This window comes from Alligator sinensis, unplaced genomic scaffold (assembly GCF_000455745.1).
Source record: "Alligator sinensis unplaced genomic scaffold, ASM45574v1 scaffold366_1, whole genome shotgun sequence".
Lineage (NCBI taxonomy): Eukaryota > Metazoa > Chordata > Crocodylia > Alligatoridae > Alligator > Alligator sinensis.
The window spans coordinates 832487-854828 of NW_005841851.1; the positions used below are offsets into that span (position 1 = coordinate 832487).

At 50.7% G+C, this 22342-nt stretch overlaps 1 protein-coding gene and 1 long non-coding RNA gene across 3 annotated transcripts in view; both read left to right on the plus strand.

Annotated features, from left to right (window-relative positions):
- PEX14 (peroxisomal biogenesis factor 14) overlaps positions 1-10576 on the plus strand; it is an 88465-nt gene extending 77889 nt beyond the window's left edge. For both annotated transcript variants that reach the window (XM_006016156.3, XM_025211279.1), the window contains 4 exons: positions 2284-2386; positions 3610-3707; positions 6585-6676; positions 8803-10576. In XM_006016156.3, the coding sequence (XP_006016218.1) occupies positions 2284-2386; positions 3610-3707; positions 6585-6676; positions 8803-9271 (762 nt within the window). In that variant the 3' untranslated portion in view covers positions 9272-10576. The remainder of the gene's footprint in view (positions 1-2283; positions 2387-3609; positions 3708-6584; positions 6677-8802) is intronic.
- Positions 10577-12540: 1964 nt separating this feature from the next.
- On the plus strand, positions 12541-21956 carry LOC112551264. Its single transcript, XR_003095526.1, has 3 exons — positions 12541-12635; positions 13695-13864; positions 21011-21956. It is a non-coding gene; the product is annotated as an uncharacterized LOC112551264 (long non-coding RNA).
- The last annotated feature ends 386 nt before the right edge of the window (positions 21957-22342 follow it).

Genomic DNA, 22342 nt, shown 5'->3' on the forward strand with positions numbered 1-22342 from the left:
CCACTGTCTCCTGTGGGCGGCAGCCAGGGCTTGGGCACTGCTGAGGGGGATAGGAGGCTGCAGACTTGGGTCCCTGGCCCCGTAGCCCTGGCAGCTGAGGGCCCCCTCTGGCAGGGCTGTGGGTGGGGACTGAGGGGCCTGGACCTGTGTCCTGGTGAGCTAAGGGGGTGGGGGGAGCTCTGATTTTCTACGATAAAAATCCTAAAATCAAATACCAAAATTTATAGGTACTTAGAATTTATTCTGTTAGAGTGATTGAGGTACTGGTAGGCTTCCATATTGCTTTCAAATTGTAGATATATCAATAAAACATTGTGTTCAATTGATACCTATATGTATAGTGGAGTTTCATTTTAATTACAGATTTTTGGCGTTTTTAATCACAGAATTTGCAATTTTTAAACCAGGAATACTAGGATCCTTGGTTATGACTACATAGCAAGGTGTGGGGTCAGAACCCCTTGCTTCCAATACCAGTGGACTGTGGCAGCTACTAACTTTGGAGACCACAGCATCACTGAGAAAACAGATGTGTGTGTGTGTGTGTGAAGAGGGTGTTGGGATGAAGAATAACAACTAGGTTTTTAGTGAGTTTTTTAAAATTGGACTGTGAATGGTTTGCTGGCAAAGTTCACGTTTCAAATGCTGTTTGTAAATGATGCCCTTAACTCTCTTATTTTTTCCTTTCATTCATTTCTTGGGTTTGGGTAAGGGGGCTAGTATTGGAGAGCATGTTGTGCCAGACATAAGTGCAGTCCCAAAATTGTGCAGGGTGATCCTTTAGTTTCCTGTCCCCTTGTTACTCTTTTTGCTACTGCTTCCAGTCTAGTACAGACTGTTGAAGACTGAGAAGGGAAACGGCTTCTGGCCCTTACAGGATTCATAACCAACCAGTCTTATTGCTGCTATAATTAACATCTACCAACTCTATTTTCATATATAACATTTCATATATAACATGTATAAGAATGTGAGGTTGGCAATGTACTGTATCCCACTGCCTTTCTCTCTGTGTACAGATCCCTCACCTTTTCCCCTGCCACAAAACATCTTGGTTGGCCAGCAGAAGCTGCCTTCCCTTTTATAGGATCCAAAGATGTATTGGGCCAGCTGCTTAAGCGCAACTGGATAATTGGCCTTAGCAGTGATTTTTGTGCCTGTGGTGGTAGTCGTCCTTATTGGGTAGATTGCCGCACCCTGTCACATTGCTGATTTGTGTGCTCTGGGAGGTTCAGAAGAGAACTGTCTGCTCTGGCTTTTCAGAATAGGAGGAAAAAAATGGAGTGACAATGTATGTATGTGTGAGCATGTGTTTGTACACATACTCAGTGAGAGAGCTGTCTGCAGAGGCAGCCGAATTGTAGAGTACCAACACGATAATGGAAATCTAGATGAATGCTGCTTTATACCCTCTCTCTCAGAAATGCTTCCCTGGAAGCACTTATATCAAGGGCCAGGTTAAGAGAGAGCTGGTAGGCAAGGTGCTTCCTTATAATCAGGGCTGTTTCCACACACCTGCCCAGCCCCCTCGCGCCCAGTCATGTTGTGTGTGAACCTGCTCTCGTTAGGCTGCACATTCAGTTCACATGTGCTGTGTCCCAAGCAGGATCACGGTAATTAGGGATGGCTGTGGCCTATTAGATCAAGTCCATCCCCTGCAAGGGCAGAATGAGTTTGATTTCATGGCTGCAGTGTATGCTATCGCTGAGCTGCATCTTTTCCTTTAGTGCACTGGCCCCCATCCCTTAGCCCTCACTCCACAGCGCTCTGCTTCCACCGTCGCCCCGTCTTCTCTGTGTTCTTTCCTGGCTCCCTGGGCCTCTCATTTTGGTTATCCTGCCTGCAGGACTGTATAAGGTCTGTCATTCCCTCTACTCCTTCCCTTGGCCCCTGTGTATCCATACTCTTATTGTCTCCCTGCTTCTCCATTTTCTGCTTAATGGGTAGATCTCAGGTATCGTAAGAGGCTTGCAGTAGGGACTGAAATCCATTGGTGTGCAGATGGAGAAAGGCTCTGGACTGAGAACTTTTCCAGTAGCCCCTAAACAGAGCCACGAGCTTCTTCTCAGGAGCCCAGAAAAGGAGATCCCAGTAGTTCAGTTTTTCTTATGGCTGCTCTGAGTGCCTCCTTTCAGGGGATCCGTATCCCCACCAGTTGTGCGATCATGGTCATATTTTCTGAGATCTGTGTGGGAATTGGTCTGATAGGTCCTGGGGTTGTGGGATTAGAAGAAACCCCTGGTCCATCCCCATTTCTTAACAAAGCCTTCCTGCTCCATGCAGAAATACCTGCTCCCTCTCATCATGGGAGGCAAAGAAGACAGGAAACAACTTCAGAGGATTGAGTCGAACATTTCTGAGATGAGTGGCAGCGTGACACAGACAGGTAAAGATTAATGACTCCATCAGTTCACCCCTCAAAGCCCTTCTGCCTGAATCCCCATCCTGCCAAGACCCCCACCCCTCCTCTACCCCTCCGTCTCCACTTTATGTGGTGACTTCATTTATCTGCTCTGAGAATCTGTTCACATTTGCAAATGAAGCCGCCGTCATTTCGGTTTAATTTGAAATTGCTTGTTTACTGTCGGAGCGGCCTCAATTAATTATGTTTTTACGGAAAGGCTCCCAACCTCAGAATATTAATAAGGGGAATAAAATGACAGCCTTTCGGAGGGCTGTAAAGTTCATTTTTAATTTCTGCTTCTCTGAGGTTTTCAGGGGCTTTTTTGGTGGTTTCTCCCCCCCTGTTTCTCCGAGAATCCAAAGCAGAGGTCAAGAGAGTCTGTAATTACTGTGCCTTTCCTGACCCCAGCCACCTTCTCTGTTATTGACTCCATAGGGCGCCTGTTCATTACCCAGTGCCCTAATGATGGCCCAGATTAGCTGTTACCTGTCACACCAATAGACATTTATTTTATCAGCTTGTTTACTGGGTGGAAGCACTGGATAAAATACCACAGCTGAAGGCAGTTCCTCGCCACCCAGTCGGAGTCCAGCGGGGGTTTGAGAGAGCTCCTCTGAAGTCCAGGGCAGGGCACTAAGTCTATCCGGTTACAGGGAGAGGAGAGAGGGTGATTTATGGCAACAGGGCTGTTACAGCCATCATGGGGCAAAGGAGCAGGTGGCTTGAGGGTGGGAAGATGCTAATTGCACCTGTTGGCAGCGGGTGTGGAGGAGAGAGGCTTTCTTTCATTCCTCCCCAGATCTTGGGGTTGATCCAGGGACCTGTCAGTTTCCAGACGAGATCTAAGCCCCCAGCACCAAGTGCCCGTGCGAGGCCCAAGATAGATAAATGATACAAACATTGTATAAGTTCAGGGAGATGTACAAATCATAAACCAATATAATTAGAAGGGAGAGGTTTTGGACGGATATACTGTGGGGTATAGACATCTATACAATGGAAAGATAAACTAGAAATACTGGAGGTTAGATGCAGTGCAGGTAGATTACCCATAGTGCAGATAAATTATATGGTTTAGAGTGAGCGGGCGTGTGTAGATAAATTAGATATAGTAGGAATAAAGGCATCTTGTAGCTAGACAGCAGGAAGGATGTGTGTGTGTGTTTTTCAGTTTAACTGAAACTCTCCTGCTGTTCCCCCCACAGTGACTCAATTACAGACAACTTTAGCCTCTGTTCAGGAATTGCTGATGCAGCAACAACAGAAAATCCAGGAGCTCACCCAAGAGCTGGCTGCTTCCAAGGTACCTACCTGCGTCTGCGTGTCCTTCAGAGTATCCCTTAGCCCTGTGGAGCATGCATGACTTCTTACGGTCGCCTCCCTAATCCAACTCCACATCTTCATTCTATTTCCCCAAGTTTCTTTGTAGCTGGTCCTGTCTTCCTGGAGTATCTGTGCAGATTAATAGGTGTTGACTTTGTGTCTACGCTAAACATAAGGCTTTTGAGATAATGTGACCTGCATCCTTCATGCCTGAAATCTGGTTTGTTCTGAGCTCTTTGACTAGTTCTGTAACTACCTCAGTAGAAATTTAGATTGCATATCTAGTTGGTGAAATGGAAGGACAGGTAAGTAGCTTTTACATGGCAATGAAGACAGGATGACTGGTCTGCCAACCTACTGACCAGACTGAAAAGCCATATGGGTAGAAGGTTTGTTTTTTTTTACGGTGATACCAACTAGGATAGCAATAGAAGGTGCTCTGTTTAATGCTCCATCTGTCTAGGTGTCTGTCAGTCCAAGTATTTACACTGTACCTATCACTAAGGTAGGACTGGATGGTTGAAAGGAATAGGCTAATGAGGTTCTTTGCATCCAAGTCACCTGTTTAGATCGAGGTCATGTAGTGACTAAAAGCTGCTAGGTGATCCAGCTGAAATGGATGATGGTCTCAGGCCAACCGGTAACATTAGTTGCCACCTGTGTCATTCTCAGGTTAAACAAGGATCCCAGCATTTCTAGGCCAACATGCCTCATGTCCAGACTAAAAGGCCCATCATTAGAATGAGAATAGCATTCAGTCACTGTTGACTGTGCTTGTGATGAGATTGCCGATAAATGAGCCAGTGGGGGCTCATACTTTTGCAGCATGGTTACCTGTGCATTTGGGGATTATTCTGAACCCCATCAAGCTGAACTTGGATTGTGGCACTGATACTTAATCTTTTTCATCTTGTGTTCAGTGGTCTCTGTGCAGTGGGAGCTTTTGCCTTTTACAACAAGATGTCTGAAACAGTTAGGTGTTTGTCATGCAGTTCTCCACCTCCAGGACTAACAGTCACTCTTCCCCCAGGCTCCGATCTCTTATAAAACCTTTGATCGTATGTAACTGGTGGGCCACCTCTGGCTATGTGGCGTACAAGCCATACAGTAGGAATCCCTCAGTGGCAGAAATGTAAACCCAACCATGAAAGCCAGTTTATGGTCACAACACTCTGCTTCAATTTTCTTTGGGAACCGTGGCTTGTCGGTGGCCTGGAGCCAGTCCGGAAATTGGAAAACTGTTTTCACGTCGTAAGTGTTAAGATTAAGACCACATGTTGATTCTGGAGAAGGGAAGAAGGCAAAGCAGTCTTGGTGGTTTAGAGCGTCTTGAAAAAGTTCTTCCTCCCCCTTCTCCTTTCTGCACTGAACTGGTAGTGCATGCTGTTATGATATCTAAACCTCATGTGTACAAAGAAAGGCTTGGGCAACCCCACAAACCAGGGAGTGAAAGCTGTGTTTTCTCAGCTGTAATGTAAGTTTTTATATCTGCTTTTCAAACTCCTACTAGCACACTGTAAAAAATTAAAAAGAGGTGCTTTAAGTAATTAAAAAACATACATAAAAACTCAAGGCTTGAATTTTCTACAACTGTTTTTTAAGAGACTGGCTAAAAAGCCCCAGATGTCAGATTTTATTTCTAAATCCTAGGCATCTGGCACCATATGTGTTTTGGAAATTCGAGTTCTTTGCAGGCCAGTGAGTGGAAAGCACTCCCTTGTTAATGTGCTGCTGTAGCTTTCAAGGTCTTGGTGAGCCAGAACAGTGGCTCCTGGATTCTCGCTGTCTGAGGGCTGGGAGTGTGAATCCCAAGGGAAGGCATCTGTGTATATCACAGCTACCACAGTCTGAGCCTCTTCCAGCTGGAGTCGCTGTAGGGAGTGCTGGCTGTGAAGGTGCTCGCAGTTATCCAGCCCTAACCCGAAGTCCGTGTAAGGAATGAATACAAGCACTGGCTGTGCTGGTGTTCAGCTCTTCCAGTCCCAGCTTCTCTTCCTAGAGATGCAATCTGGTAGCTCAAGCATATATTTCTCTTTGTTGAGATCTAGTGGAGAGGTTTTTTGGCTCTTCAGATATCTGTGGATCAGAACACTGATTAACTCCATGCTCCGAGAGCCAGTGGCTGTTTGTTTTGTGGTTTAATAGAAATGAGTTAGTAGTCTTGGCCCAGTTTTTAACACAGTGCTCAGATTATAATCTGCTCCCTTAACTGCTGAGGGCAGTCCCAGGAAAGAGGGTGAGACTCGGATGAGTCACTTAAGGTGGCTTTGAAAATTTCATTCTGAATCCCAGGCTCTCTTCTCAAGAAGTGGTCCCTTGAGGTCGGGGTTGAGCATGCTCTTAGGTGAACATGGGGAAGTCTTCATTGCCTTGCCAGGGGCTGCACTGGTTCCCTGCCTTGCTGGCTGGCTGTCTGGCTGTCCAAGGTTTTCTTCTGTCAGCCTTACTATAGGGATTCCTATTTACCCCCCTTGCAAATACTGGCTTCCTCTTTTAAACAAGAGAAGAAAACTCCCTTTTACAAGAGCCATGTATGGTGTTTTGATCTGATTTGTGTAATGTGTTTTGGAAACAAGATTAACCCTTCCCATTGACTGAAGGGAAATCTGTGATGCCTGCTAACATCAGAGCAAGAAATTGTCCTAGGCCATTGGTGATAGAACAGTTGGCCTCTCTGGGAGTCTGTTCCAGCATCTGCTCCAAGATGTGGAAATCCTTTTGCCCAGCAATGAGAGCTTTTAAATGCTTTGCTGAAGACTTTGCAGGCTTTGAGGGAGGGCGGGAGAGAACAGCACAGTTCTCTGAACGATCTCTCAGTGCCTACTCTGACCATTACCTCTTGTGTTTTGTGTCCTAGGCTACCACTTCCACCAACTGGATCCTGGAGTCACAGAATATTAATGAACTGAAATCTGAGATCTACTCATTAAAAGGGCTCCTCCTAAACCGGTATGGAGGAGTATGTAGCTGGATTGTGGTGGGGGGAGGGGGTTTCCTTCAGGGAAGGAGGCAGGCACTGCCAGAAGGAACTAGGCCTGGTCCTCCACTTCCATTTCATCTTCTATGCGAGGGTCTCAGAACACGTCACAAACTTTCCTTAAATCTCAGTGCCCTTTGTCTGCCGTGAGAAGTAGCTCAATTTTATCATTGCCATTTGGGATAGAGAGGTTGACTGACTCATCCTCAGTTGTAGAGGCAGGAAGAAGGTTCACATCCCTGTCTCTGATTTTATTGCAAGAGTATCATGCTTCTCTATTGCATTCCTTGTAATCCACGGTTCATTAGCTCTGTTGGAGCTTTTGGTCCTTCCCAGCCTGATATCTATCACTCCTTGTCTACTTGTCCACTTGTAAGAGAGGCTGCCAAGTCCCTTCTTTTCCAAGGGAGGGTGAGGACCAGAGGCCTGTTGAAAATCAGACCAAACAGCTTCTGGAGGCAGGTGTACTTGGTAGACACTGAGGCCTGAACATTGCTTTGGTTTTGATACTTTTTGAAGAGGGACATCCTGTCAGGCCACTGTTCAGTGGAGGTCACAGGTCCTGTCTCCATTCAGTTGGGTCATGCTAGCAGCATTGTAGCGGCAGGAACAGTGTTGCTGAAGCCTCTTCAGTTGAGGGGAGGTCATTCTAGTAGGTCTGTGGAGGGATCACAGGCCTGTTGGTCTTTTTTCCGCCTCAGCCAACTGAAGAGCACTGCACACAGTCCTGCTTATCCCTTTGCCTCTCGTGAGGACAGTTCTTTCCTCCGTTAGCATGCTTGGCAGGGACAGCAGCAAGGGAAAAGTTCCCTGGGGTGGGCAAGGGGATGGCTGCCATGGAGGGAAATTCTCTGTTCTGCAGCCAGGGGCTAAGTGCTTTTGGAAATAAAAATTAAACAAAAAGGGCAAATCTCCCTGCAGTGAGCAGGTGGTGGTAACGCTGGAGCCAAGAAACCTTCCAAATTAAATTTCTTGATAGCATTTGTGACACCAGGGAATAATGCAGGCATGAGTCTGTATGCACTCGGAGAAGATGGAGGCTGGTGTAGCTGGGCTTCTCCACAGCTGGGGTGGCAGTGGTGGGGATGGAGGGGAGTGCAGTGGGTTTTAGTTCTGCCTAGGTTGAATCTGTTGCACCAGATGGCATCCCCTGCAAGGAGGCAGGCAGCTTCCCCTTGCCCCAGCTCTCCTCTGGAGCTGTGTTCCCTGCATCAGGTGTGTGAACTTCCCTCCCAACTCTTATGCTTCTTCTCTAAGGGCCCAATCTAATATCACTATATGTGCCCACTTCCCACTGATGTCAGCCAGGGCTGTGCTGGCTGGGGGAGTGTAGGATCAGGCCCTGCATATGTTGTTCTCTGGATGAGAGCAGTCTTTTGAAGGCAGCAGGGGAAGCTCATTCCTCATCGCACTACCATTTGCCCTGCTTCCCATTTTGGTTACCTGTGCTGCTGCTGCGTAGGACAGACAGGCCAGGTTATCAGCTGGAGTTAATTGGGGTAACTCCTTGGAAATCTGTGGGACAAAACTGATTTACACCAACTGAGGTTCAGGCCCAGATGAGTAGTGCACACTGTGACCAGAAGACCATGGAGCAGTGGATATATCTCACAGGGCAACCAGGTGGGTAGAGTACAGCTTGGCTCAGAGCCAGGGTACTGATGCCCATAGCTTCTCCCTGCAATGGGACCTTTCTGGACTAGTTAATCTGCGACAGTGGTACAGCAGAGCAATGCACTCCCCCTTGTTTCCCAAGGCAGTGCTTCCAAGGGGGTAGAGCTGGGATGGATGAGTTCTGAGTCTCAGCTTGCACTGTGAAAATGGCCAGGGCCCATTTTTTCCCACTTCAGTTTGCTCATCAGTGAGTGCAGATGTGCACAGACTTAATGAGTGGGTGCATGTGAAACAGTTTGGGATCATGGCTAGAGAAGGCAACGGGCTGTGTTGTGGCTCACTGATTACAGTAGGGACTTGGAGCCCTGTTCTGCACGATTCCTTGAGCATGCTGCTCGCCTTGATGGCTGATCCCTTCTCTGTAATGATAGGCGTGCTGTCCTAGTAATACAAGCCCCTTTCTTTGCTTTCCCTCCACCTCAAGGAGGCAGTTCCCTCCCTCCCCATCGGCCCCCAAGATCCCATCGTGGCAAATTCCAGTGAAGCCTTCCTCGCCCTCCAACCCTGTTGCCACCAACCACAACAGCAGCAGTGATATCTCTCCCGTCAGCAACGAGTCCACCTCCTCATCACCCGTGAAGGAGAACCATAGCCCAGAGGGGGCAAAGGTCAACTGCCACCTCCTGACCACGGAGGAAGGTGGCAAAGCGGTTATTGATGTCAAGGGCCAGGTGCGGATGGAGGTACAAGGCGAGGAGGAGAAGCGGGAGGACAAGGGGAACGAGGAGGAGGAAGAGGAGGACGATGAGGACGATGACGTCAGCCACGTGGATGAAGAGGAGTGCCTCGGGGTCCAGACTGAGGACCGGCGAGGAGGTGACGGGCAGATTAACGAGCAGGTAGAAAAGCTACGGAGACCTGAAGGGGCCAGCAATGAAAACGAGATCGACTAGGGCAACTGGGCTGCTTCTCCTTCTGCCCTGCATCTCCCCAAGCCTCCCTTCCTCTTCTGAATTGCCTCTCCTGTTCAGTGGAGAAAGCTTCCCTGCCCCAGTGATTCTCCCATGATTCACCTCGAGTAGCGTCATGATTGTCCAGTGAGCAAGGTGGGTCCTGTGTCACTCCAGGGCCATGCAGCATCCTGGTGGCTTTCTTTCCCTTTCCCCACACCACCTCCTGCCCCAGGAATCTGAGCTGGGGTCACTGCCCAGATTGGGAGAACACCTTACCATGGCCAGAGACTCCATGGCTAGAGAAAAAAGTCCACTTGCAAATGCATTCAGCATCATTCGTGAACCAGTCCAACCCTTCACTGCATCCCAGAGCCCTTCCATCCACGCTCAGAAACCAGCCTGTCCAAGCCCCTTCTTGTTCCCAACCACATCTTGGTCCCAGAGCAGTTCTCCCCATTCCCTGAAACGTCCCACCAGATTTTACTCCTCAGACCAGGCTGTTTAATCCCTAAATACCCCATCAAATCTTGCTCCCAGGCCAGGCACCTGCCACCCAGACTTTGTGTGAGACCCAACTCCTGAAGCCGTTCAGCCTTTGAGAAACACTGAAGTTCTGGCAAAGCCCAAAGGACACAACTCCCTACACTCAACCTGGTGCCTCTTGTTAGGGATCAGGCTCATAGAAATGGTCACAAGGCCGGGTGCCCTTGACTTCCCTCTGGTGAAAGAGTACTTCCCCTGCCGACATGATTCACACCTGATTTCCCATCCACCCTCATTTACTGTGCAGGGAAGTGTAGCTCGCACCCGTTTCTGACGTCTTCCATTCCATTAATAGCCTGGCCTGAATGAATCAGGCAATTTGGCTGCTGGAGTAGTCAGTTAGTCCCGAGTCTCTGCAGTGGTTCTTAGCTCATCTAAATGGTCAGTCAAGGCCCATGTCCAACGCGGCACAGGGATCCGCCTCGGCAAGATGCTGTTTGCAGTATGGAGAATGGTTCCAACGCAGAGGTGCGCCACTCCCCTCCCTGCCCGGCCCGGCCCTCTTTGCCCCAGGAGGGCTAAACACAAAAACAAAACGACGAGTTTTGAATTCTCCTGTTTGCAGCATTGTGTTTGCAGCTGGTAAAATGGTGGTGTCTGATTCTTATTCACTGCATAAGAGCCTCTTAGCAGAGCAATTCCTGTAACATCTGAGTCTCACTGTCCTCACCAAGCAAACGTGCTCGTCTGTGTGATCATGTATAGATTTCAAATATAAAATACGATTGTATATAATTGTAATAAATATGAGTTACCACTATTTAACACTGGGCTGCTGTGGCTGACTTTTTGGGGAGGGGGGTGGGGAGGGGGTGGGCAAAAGAGAATGTGGGCTCTGGAAATGGAGCTCTTAGGCAAACGTTCCCCAAAGTTTATTGGGAAATGTTTGTTAGTTTTATAGTCAGCTGCTCTTGTCCCAGGTTCTCCCAGCAAGGGGCAGTGCAGAGCACCATGGAGGATCTTGGCAACTGAAGCTACCCACGGACCCCTTGTCTCCCCCCAGGAGCTATTGATTGCAGTGAGCAATGTAAGTAGCTCTGACGGTGCTATAACTTGATGCTACCCCAGGCCGTGGGGTATGCACGGTATGGAGCAGATGCCTCATCTTCAGGGTAACGTGCAGCTCTTCAGTCTCACTGTCTTCCAGAAGGAGGCACTAAGGGAGATGGTACGTGGTAGCTCACGACTATTTGAACCCCACCATCTCCGAGCAGGCGGTGGTGCAGGGAGCAGCGTATAGCAGCTCGGCTCCTGCAGTCCCATCTTCACTTGACAGAAATGTTTGGCTTCCTTCTAAAAAATGAGGGATTTACTTGATTCCTGAGTATTTGGGTGTCTGGTACACAGTGACATTTGCCTACTCAGGGGGAGAGGAAGGGACCTTCATATTACTGTATTTAGACCTGCTGTTGAATGTGATGATTTCTCATTCCTTAAATGGACGAATATCTTCCCCAGGAGTCTCTCTCTCCCTCTCTCTCTCCCCCTCTCTCTCTCCCCCTTAGCATTCACTGAGAATGTTGCATTTAGCTAAAACAGGGCAAATTTGAGCGTGTTTAAAAGCAGAGGCTTTCCTTAGATGATGGCACTTTTTGTCTTCCTCAAGCCAAGAATCCTCATGAAATGGAAATGCGGGGTGAACACAGGGAGGTAACAAAAGTATTGTCCTGCCTGTGTACATTTTATATACATAGAAGGTTTTGAAAATAGAAAGTGCTTGGACAACAGCAGTCAGTGAAATGTGGAAAATATGTTGCTGAGGTATGCGCCTTGTGGAGTGACTTACGAGGTTTACAGCACAGGCAGCCCTGAGGTTTTTTTCCTTCCCTCTGTGCTCCCAATGGATAGCTAGTTCATTAACAAGGCGTGTTTTGCTTTGAGTTTTTCAGACCTTCCTTTGCTTTCTGGGGTAGCAATAAAGTGTGATTTTCCTTCTCTTCCAAATCTTCCTGCTCTTGCAACCTTTCCTGCTCGGGGAAGTCACGGTTTCCCTGTCCCCTAACCCTGCAGGCCAGATCAAAACTCTGGCTTGCTCAGAAAAAGTAACCCTGAGATTGTGCTGCTGATATTGTGTTTATTCACTTACAGGTGCTGGCTGAGAGGACCCAGCACACCAGCAGGGAGTTCTGAGAAAGCTGGGCCTAATTACCAGCAGGTATTTCCGAGAGTCCTGGGGGCCTAGTTCCTGTGCGTTTCCCATCTTGTCTTTGCTTTCCACAACAATCTCATAACGAAAATATTGATGACCAGACCAAGGGCAAAGGGACAGTGATGGAAACGGGCTTTTCCTCATTGCCTTGGCTTGGGATTCTGTAGCCGCTGCTGCAGGGATCAGTATTTTAGTCCTGAGCTGAGCTTGTCCTTTAATTCATAATTCTTCCCTCCTTTCTGCCCCCCATCCCAGGTGGAACCTAGCTCCTTAAATCAGTAGCTCTGGGGCAGTGGCCAGTATGTGCTGGGAACACCATCGCACTAGCTGAAAGATTGGTGAGCAGGGATCCTTTTCCCTGCAGGGCAAGGGAGATGACACCCTTCTCTGTCTGTCTATCAGGGTGGAGTTACTACATCAAGAGCCCCCTATTCTACCAGACTACTGTGCAGTAAAGCCATCCCCTGGATGCCGGGTGCCTTCTGAGGTAGCAGGACCCTTTGTTCCTCTGTTAGTGTGTGATTGATTAATCAGACCGTGGCATACGTGGCTGTTTATGGGCATTTTTGCCATTATACAGGAGGCTGAGAGTTGTGCCAAAAGACTGATGGGTCCCTTGCACCTCAGGAGACCCACTGTGGAGCTGAAGGAGTTGAGTGGTAGATGAAGATGGTAAGTAGCAGGTTCCCTGGTGGCCTTAGGAGGGAGGTTTGTATTAGGTGAATACATTGATTGTTCCAACCTTAAGGGAGAGCAAAGAAAAAAACTGCAAAGGCAGGAGGGGACACGAAGGAGGGAGCCAGGTGGAGAGCGAACGTTGGGAAGAAGGAGATGAAGCTGGCAGGAGAGATTCACTGCTTTAGGCCTTCCTCCCCCTGAAACACCATGGACCACGCCAGAGCAGATGGAGACAGCCTGCTGCTGTCAGGCTACATGAAGACATAAGAGCTCATAATCCAGTGTCCATGAGCAGCAGTTTTGATGCCAGGGCACCTCTGGATACAGGCCAAGGTGGGAGGCATATGGAGAGGGACATCTCCAAATCATCTTCGTTTGACCCAGCCGTGGCTGGCAAGTGAGCCTGGCTCTGTGCCCTCAGAATACAGGGCCAGGCTAAAAGCTAAATGCGAGCCACTTTGCCAGGGGTGGGTCACAATTGTGGCCTGATTGTGGCCCCTCTTTCCCCAGGGACTGCTGGAGAAGGATAAATTCCCACGTTCTTGGGAACAATCAGCATTTTCCATTGTGCACCTTTCTAGAGCACAGTCCAGGACATTTGGGATAGGGACACAGGGATGGGCTCTGTGGGGCCTCATCCTGCCTGGCTAGACCTTGGCTGACTCACTTGACCTCTCTGCACTGTACCAACCAACACCCAGGGGGTCTGGTGAGGCTTAAAATAAACAGCCGGATGAAGGCAAACTTGGGAATCAGGCCCAGATTTGCACCCAGGCCGTGCAGCTCCGTGCAGCACGCCAGAGTAAAGGTGCAGGAGGGGGCTGCTCGGCTCCTCACCCACCCAAGTGCACAGCTCCTCTCTGGGAGGACCATTTTTTCCCCACCGTGCCTTTCTGCACCTGGAGCAATTAAGTACGGCAGAGCTTGCAGTCCGCCATCCTGGACCTGCTGCCACTTGCTGCCTCTCCTGCCTACCCAAGGATTAAGTGCCTGGAAGTCCCACTGCGTTTCCCCTCCCTGCTCACCCAGTGCCCCCTCCTCCCCCACCTACAGCCCTTCCCCGAGCCCTGTGGAGACCAGGCGGTGACAACGTGAGGGCTGCGGGCCCCGGTGCGGCCAGCTCTGATGTGTGATGGCAGAGCACCACATTCTGGGATACCTTCAGGGAGCCGTGGCCATACAGCCAGGAGGACCGCCTGGAGCTGGGAATGAGCCCCATGCAGGTGAGTAACCTGTGCCTCCTGGGGTCCTGTGCCCAAGGAGTCTGGTCGAGGTGTGGGAGATGCCAGCATCCAGCCCAGACATTGAGCTCAGCCTGTTATTACTCTGTGCCGTCAGTAAAAGGCTGCAGGGGCTTGGGAGCAGTGGTTTTGCAGCAGTGCTGGCACAGCTGTGCAGACCTGAGGGTACGGCTGAATAAGGCCCTGAATCCTGCTCCCTCGGGTGCCGGCAGCCTGTGGATCCACCCTCGATATTGTCTGTGCTGCTGGCAGGTGGGAGACCCCCCATCGTGGGGCTTTGCTTTGCACCCTCTCAGCCTGGAGCTGGTCCTGACTCGCGCACCCAACGTTGGTGTCAATCATGGCTGGGCCCTGTCTTGAGATGTAAGACCCCCTTCCTAGTGCTGGGTGCCGTGTGAGCACCGAGCAGGGTGGCTCCTGCCTGAGGAGCTGACAGTCTGAACGGGGAAGGCAGAGCAAAGTTGGGTGAGGAAACAGGCACAGGGAAGGGAAATTACTTGCCTGCAGTCCTAACACAGAGCTGGGACCAGAACCAGGCTCCCCGCACGCTCAGGTTGGTGCCCTGCTTGCTAGACCACACTGCCTCCCCAGGCGTTTGCCCAGCATACACGTGTCGGGCTACCTGCATCAGTAGCCACGGGAGCCTAGCCCTGGCTCTTACCTGGGCTGTGGCAAGATGTTAAATGCACCCAGGATGAACTGTGGGGAGGAGAGACCTGGGTTAAGGCAGACGGTCCAGTTTGCTGAGGGGTGCGGTGGGAGCTGAGCTGTGTGCGCGCTTTGTGGATGGAGGGGCTGGCATGGGCTCCCTCGGCTCAGGGAAAAAAAACTCCCATCCCCAAAAGGGAGCAAATGCTAACCTAATAAAGGCACCAGCTGGACGGAGGGAAAGCAGCCCTTTGGAGGGAAAAAAAAAAAAAAAAGAAAACCTCCTTTCATTAGAAAAATAATATATTTCATCCAAATAAGGTAAAAATATTTGAAATGGGGCAGAAGTGAGCACCAGGCAGCATCTGTCAGGCCCTTTCTGGAAAGGGGAAGATTATTAAACTCAATTACAATTTATTTTTGTAGAGTGTCTTTCAGACGAGAAATTTCCCCAAATGCTTTGCAAGGCGGCTTTGTGGGTAGTCACAATATGGAGCATCTTGGAGAGAGCCCCCCAGTAGCCACGGGCTCTCTGGCCCTCTTTTTTTTCTATGTCTGCTGTAGGATTTAACCCTTCAAGGATATGCCATCCATCCATATCTCAGCAAATAGTAAAGGATCTGATCTAATGCCAGCTCTGGGAGCATGTGTTTGGCTTAGTGCGGGGAAAGAGACAATTTTTTTTCTTTACTGTTTTCAAGAAAATTCCTGCTTTTTTCTAGGATTGCGTCTTCTGATCAGATTTGCTGCCCTGTTTTTTGTTTTTTTTCTTGCATCTGTCACTTTGCCAGACAGCCTGTCTGTCTCTTGGTCACTTGGCCTGCCCAGCATGTTTGTCTTGCACAGCCTCTCTGTTGATCTCTGTCTCTCTCTGCTGCTGTCTGTCCATCTCTCTCTCTCTCCAACTTTCAACACTGAAGCGCCTCCAACTTTACCCCTCGGGCAATAACCAGGGTCTTGTCTGTATGAAAAAGTCTCAGCAGCGTAACTTAATGTTGTTTTTTAAACTGATTTAGTTAGATCCACGCAAACTTCTGTCTGAATGTGCTTGCTTGGTTTTGACCCAGGCTTATTTTGGTTTCAATTGAAGTGGTTTAAACTGAAGCAAATGTTTCCACGCAATGTAGTTTCCCAAGCCAGAGTGCTGTGTACCGGCTAGGCAGACATTGTCGCTTGTACACTCCAGGTCGGACATGGGCACTCAGCTGGGCAGTGGGCCCTGTTGGTATAACCTGCTCTGGCTGCGAGCCTGGGAGCTGCATGCCGGGGTGGAGGGATGGACTGGGAAGAACTGAATTCACCTGCTCCTTTGCGCTTGGGCTTGGTGGCCTCAGCTTACTTGGATGGTACAGGCTTGTTCCAACACAACTGTCGCGTCCTGTCCTTGGTACACAGGGTGACTGGGGCTCAGGAGGCGCCCAGGGTGGAGCAAGGTGTCCTGGTGGAGCTGAGTTAGGTGCCTGGCACCTGGAGTGCAGGAGACGCTCTGAGCGTGTGCATCGTGCCTGGGCAAAGCTGCTTCGGGGACGGTTTTTCCTGCTACCGGTATTTAGCCGTCTCGGTTCCTCCCACTGGTAAAAAAACCAAATGCTCCCCCCCAACCCCGCACGGCTCCTCACGGACCAGGAGAGACCCAGTGTCCCACTTTCCAAAGAGCCCTTCAGATTATTTTGGCCCCTGGTTTTACCTCTTATGCTGCCTGTGCATGGTTAGGTTTGAATGGGTGCCAGGATATGCCAAGCCCTTCACATGGTGGGGCGTTGGCTGTGGCGTGAGCCCCGTGTCACCATCAGATGCCTCGCTGCCAGGACTTGGAGCGAATGCTCTTGTGGCTGGGTTGCAAACGGTGCAAGGCGGCTCCCCAGACTGCCCCAGTAAGTGCTGGCTAGTGGCTGTGGGAAGTGGGGGGCAGGGCAAGGATCCTTAGCGGGCCTGTCAGATAAATCTTCGTGTGTTTACTTAAATCCTCAGTGTTTCTTCAGTTGTTTGTTTAAAAAATTTCCTGCCAAAAAAGAGCAAAAGGAAGGAGGGAAGCCACTCCCACCAGCCATGCCACCTCGTCCAGGGCCAGAGCACGGCTGGGGCCCAAACTCGCCCCCCCACCGGGTTGCAGGGACGGGGCACAGCATCAGGGTGGGACAATGGGAAGAGTGGGCTGTATCCCAGGGGTCAGGGCAAGTCCGTTCCTGCAGCCCCTCTCCCAGTCTACACATGAGCAACCCCCTTTCCCAACCCCGGGAGGGGTTGTCCTGCTACAGAATTCGCCTTCGTCAGCTGCCAGGCTTTGACGCCACTTGGTCAGGACAGCAGACAGAGGGGGAAGGCCGGGTCTTCCTACCAAATGTGGTGTTTAGATGCATAATTGCCTGCAGCAAAGGCTGAAAAACTCTCAGTCACTCTCCTGTTGAATATATGTGCACCAATGCGCACACACCTCTCTACTTCCATGTTCCTCAAGAAAGAGTCTCGGTCTTACACTTGCTCACACCAACTTGTCTCACCCCCCCCCCCCCCCCCCCCCCCCCCCCACCCCCACCACCACTGCAAGTGGCACTGCACGCCCTCAGAAACGCTACATGCACAATGAACTCATGCCCTTGTAGGCATGTAGACTGGCTGGCATACACACCTTTGCACTCACAGGTATGTGCATCTGCACACACAGTTTCACCTGCTTACATACACATGCATTCCAATATAGTTATACTTAGATGTGCTGTGTGTGTATACGTGCACACACAGGCTTTTGTGAGTGCACTCAAATGCTAGAATTATTAATGTACTCATGGAGAGCCTTCCTTTCTGTGTGAACACATGGGCGCACTCATGCTTTCATTCTCTGGGCTTGGCCGGAACCAGGTCCCACCCTAATTCGTACAACAAAGCAGATTGGAGAAGTTGTTTTTTTTGTTTTTTCATGAAAGCAGCTGCCTTTTGTTTAGAGCTGGCACAAGTTGCTCATTGTCTTTCAGCAAGAAACTTAAAATTCAAATTCTCCTAGGAAAAGAAATGAGACTTTATTGTCATGTTGTTATGCAGCTACTGCCTGAAGTTCCCTCCTCTCCAGGGGCAGGGAGGAGCTCAAGAGAGGTTTGCCTGGAGGAACTCACTGTGTTATTAAGGGTCAAACTGAAGCCCCCAGTTGCTGCTCTTTTCAGAAGGGCCTCTCTACACTTGGAAAAAATCTCTGCAAGTTTGGGTACACAAAGTCTTGCCTCTGAGAAATGAGTGTGCAAAAGTGTGCAAGGGGATTTGAGAGGCTGCTTGTGAAATCTGAGCCTAAACACATTGCTTCCCCTTGGCTTTTCCCCCTTCTCTTTATCATAATTTCTCTCTCTGGCATATTTTGTACCATTACCCTATTTGCACCCAGTGAAAACCGTTGCTGCAGGGGAGTCTAGCACAGTAAGATAGGCTGGGCCAGGAGCTGCAGAGTTTGCAACCCAGGGTTGAGAGCTGTGGTCAGTGCTTCAGCCTGGGCATATTGTTTCCAGTCATTTCTTGTTCTCCCCCATTTGCTTTTGGCTTCTCTGCTGCCTGCAGTTGGGCAGATCATTTGGGCATGAGCGAGGGGCACTGGCAAGCTGGGTGAGGAACCCAGGTAAAGTGCAACTCCTTCATTTCTCCTCTCTGGACCAGGAGGACCCTGTGCTGCAGCAGTTCGTCTGCGGGGCATACACAGGTCCTGACCTTCTACAGGAGCACTCATTGCCTTGCTCCTGCCCTCTGCGCCCCAGTCCTGGGTTCCTCACCCAGCCTGCCAGTGCCCCTTACTCATTCATGCCCAAGTGATCCACGCATGCTGTTCGATGCCTGAGCCCTGTCCAGCTCTAACCCCAGAACAATCCCTATGTTTTTCTAGATGAAAGGTTTATTTTTTTGGAGATAGTTTGCTCCCCAAGCTTCCCACCCCACGCTGTACCAGGCCTCAGAGCTCTTGTAGTATTTTTTTTTCTGCAGCTGTCCCAAGCTGAGACAGTGAAAAGGTTGTGGTGCTCAGCTTGTAGCCCAGGCGCCTCCTGCTTCCTCTTCTCCAAAAGTTAAAAGCACCCTGAATTTGTCCTCATTTAGGGGTCAGAGGCATTGTGCTGCCAGCAAATTAATAGACTGAAACAGTTTCCCACCTTTTGTGTTCAGTGGCACAAGCTGTGAGGAGCATCTTTCCAGGTAGCAGCAACACTTAAGCACACCTTAGGGCCTGGCTTGGCATTGCTGCCTTCTGCAGCAGCCTTTGGAGATGGTTCTCGGCATGAGAACCTCGGCATGATGGTGCCCCTGATGTGTGGCCCAAACGCGAGCCGGAAGGTAGCTAGGGAAAAAGAGCAGCATAGAGCACTCCACTGCTGTAGATGTTTCCCTGCTCGTTGAATAAATCCGTCTGCTCCTGCTAGCAGCAGGCCTGCCCCATGGTACCCTGGGGGCTAGTTTACTGCTTGGGAGATGCAGACACTCCAGGTCATATTTCCTCCTCCCGGTTGTTTTATAGCAGACAGGGTCTCCATTTGCCCTATGCCAGGATCTGACCCCATCTCATGAGGCCAGAGTCACTTGTTTCTCCTGCTTCTGTGTTACTCAGAGGGCCTCGCCACCCAGGTGGGTTGAGATTGAACTTGTGTCCCCAGCTCTGCTGCAAAGAGACAGAGGGCAAAAAGGAGGCTCAAACTCAGGTCTTCATATACCACAAGCCAGGAGCTGTCACAGGGCTCCTGGGGAGCAGGCCTGGGCCCTCCTCAAGCTGTTGGGTTTAGGAGGTGGTGAGAATACTGCAGCTAACCCTGGCTCAAAGGCACACCACCAGGCGCACTACCACAGCAGCATCAGCTGCCAAGGCCCCCCCCGGGATTTTTTTACCTGGGGTTTGGGAACCAGGCTTCACCGACCTGCCGAGTTGGTGGGCCTGTGCTGCCTCATCCCTGTTACAGTTAATACGTGCACCAGGCTGTGGCTCCTGCCCCACGCAGGTCTTCTCAGGCAGGTGGATTCCTCTTTTACTTGCATCACAAAAGACAAGGTCAGTTAGTGCCCTCGTCATGGCCAGTTTCTGTCTGCACAAGCAGCAGCAAAGCACTTGCCCAGGGCCTGCCTGAAGTACTTCAGTGCACCTGGCAGCAGCCTCCGCTGTGAATAAGAAACACTGGCCAGTGAGTTAATGGCAGTGGCGTGTGCAGCTGCGCTGGTCCTGGCTGTACCCTGCCTTGCACCCACCCCCCTGCTTTGGTCCTGCTGCTCTGTGACTCACAAAACCCATGCTCTTGCGGCAGGGGCCTGAGCTGCCCTGTTTCCAGCCTGGCAGGGGCACAGCAGCAATGGCTTGTATATGGTCAACCTGGTTTTCTTATTTTCCTTAAGGAACTCTTAAGTAAGTACAATGAGCGCCCTATAAAGAGCAGGTATGTCCCAGTGTGAGCCTCTGAGATGATGTGGGGGGGTGCCTGCGCACTTGTGCACGTGCTGGAAATGCAGCAATGTAACTATCCCATGCGCTGCGGGCAGCGCTCCAGCAAGAACAAACATCCGCACGCTGAGGTCGGATTAGGAGCGTGTTCGGATAATGACATCTGAAAACAGGATGGCTGGGAGCAGCAGCGGAGCAACCAGGGGGCTTTGAAAGAGAGAGGAGTCTTAATCCCCTCTGCTAACAAGGAGGCAGCTGCTGCCAAGGCACAAGGCTTGGCAGGCTCAATGCTGCTGCTTCTGGGCTCCCTTTGATGGGTGGCAGAGAGGACAATGAGGCACAAACAAGCACCTTGCCGTTGGCAGAGGATGGGAGGGACCAGGCAAGACTTGGCAGGGGGCGGGAGGAGAGAGGAGGCTTTCACTCTGTCGCTCCCTCTGACTGCAGTGAGCCTCTGCAGCAGTGGCAGGGGCAGGCGGTTACTGTCCCCAGCTCTCAAGCACTTCAGTAGGACAAGTATCAAAGCACTGTCCTGTGCTGGAACAGCCAAGGGGAGCAGCTCAGCTGGCACTGCCAGGGTGGAGAAGCAAGGCTAAGAGGGGCTGGGTGCAATGCTACATTCCCCGCCACAACCCACTCAGTCCTCTGTGAGTCCAAGGCAGTCAAGCCAGGCCAGGCTAGGCAGGCTGCTGGCTTTGTGCAGGGCTTGAGTGTGCCCAGGTGAGAGTGGATTGAGGCTGCAAGTCAGCTCAGAGGCAGCTGTTGTGCCTTGTGCACCCAGCCCCATGGCATAGGCAGTGTGGGGCAAGCTGCAGCCAGAGAACGTGGAAGGACAAAAGCGGAGGTGAAAGGTTGTCTTGTGCTTTCCTTCACCCACCACTCCAAAAATAGCCTGAGCTAATGTAGGCTGTGTGACTAACTGCACCGTCTTCACTGTGTTCACCTAGACTATTCTGCGTCCATGTGGCTACCATGCATGGCGGGGAATGGATGGCACCCTCTAATTTTCACTGCTACAAAACCATGTAAATAACTGAGTTTTAACATCCACTAATAAAGTTTTACATCTGTCTTCACCACCACAGGACCTGCTGCTCTCTTTCACTGCTGGACGTGGGAATGCCTTCCTGCCCAAAGCCAATGGCCCAGGGGCTGTGCTTCACATCTCAGAGGCAGGCACGCCAGCCTGCAGCAACAGCCAGATGTGGGCATATTCTTGTCAAAGGAGGCATCTGCCAGGAGGCCAGGTAACACTAGTGTGTGGAGAGTGAGTAAGAGCGAGAAAGCATGTGAGAGCCAGAGAGCGAGCACCAGAGGCAACGTCAGCCTGGATTTGGGTTTGATGGTGTGGGTTTGATTGTGCGCTCCTACCAACCCTACCATAGCATAGTGCTTTCATACTGCAGCTCACAGGAGAGTGGTGTTCCCATCCCAGTCTCGGGACTCCAGGGACCTCAGCATCCAGGAAAAATCTTTTTTCCCATTCCCCATATGGGGGCATTACCCAGCTGGTCCCCACTTGGTCCTGCCTGGCCCCCTGTGCACAGGGCCTACTTGTTAAGCTCCTTGGCACTGCATCATCACTACATGGCCCCTCTACATGGCCATCACTACTGGCCTCTCCTCTTCTAGGGCCTTCTCTAAATCCCTTGGAAATCAAAGGCAAGACCCAACCCCATGGATTCAGTGATCTGTAGATCAGCTGCTACGGTAAGAAACGGGGTGTGTTGTACAGATCAAAATACTAAGCTCTGCAGTTGCAGGCTGGGGCAGCTACAAAAGTACTTAAACCAGTGTCTGAACCCTCCAGTGCAGCTGGGAATGAATGAACGAGCACGCAGCAACCTGGTGCCAGCCCCATCCTGTGCACTATGAAGGCTCCTTCATGACCTGTGCTCTTGCAAACAGCTTCAGCAAGCTCTGTAACTAGTTACACATGGTGTACATGTGTAACATTACACCATCTAGTAACCCCAGATGGTGCCCGGGGGAACAGGGCCTCCCCCAATTCTCGCTGGTCCCCCCTGGTGAGTTTGTAAACGGTCACCAGGTCCCCCCTCAGCCTGCTCTTGTGGAAGCTGAACAGGTTGAGGTCCCGTAACCTCTCCTCATAGGACCTGCCCTGCTGCCCCCGGATCATGTGGGTGGCCCTCCTCTGGACCCCTCTACATGTTGTCCACATCCCTTTTGAAGTGCGGCGCCCAGAACTGGACGCAGTACTCCAACTGCAGCCTGACCAGAGTCGCATAGAGGGAGAGGATCACCTCTTTGGACCTGCTCATGATGCATCTGTGGATGCGTGACAAGGTGTGCTTAGCCTTAATGACAAGGTGTGGTTAGCCTTACTGACCGCGTCCTCGCATTGGCGGCCCATGTTCATCCTGGAGTCAACAATGACTCCAAAATCTCTTTCTGTG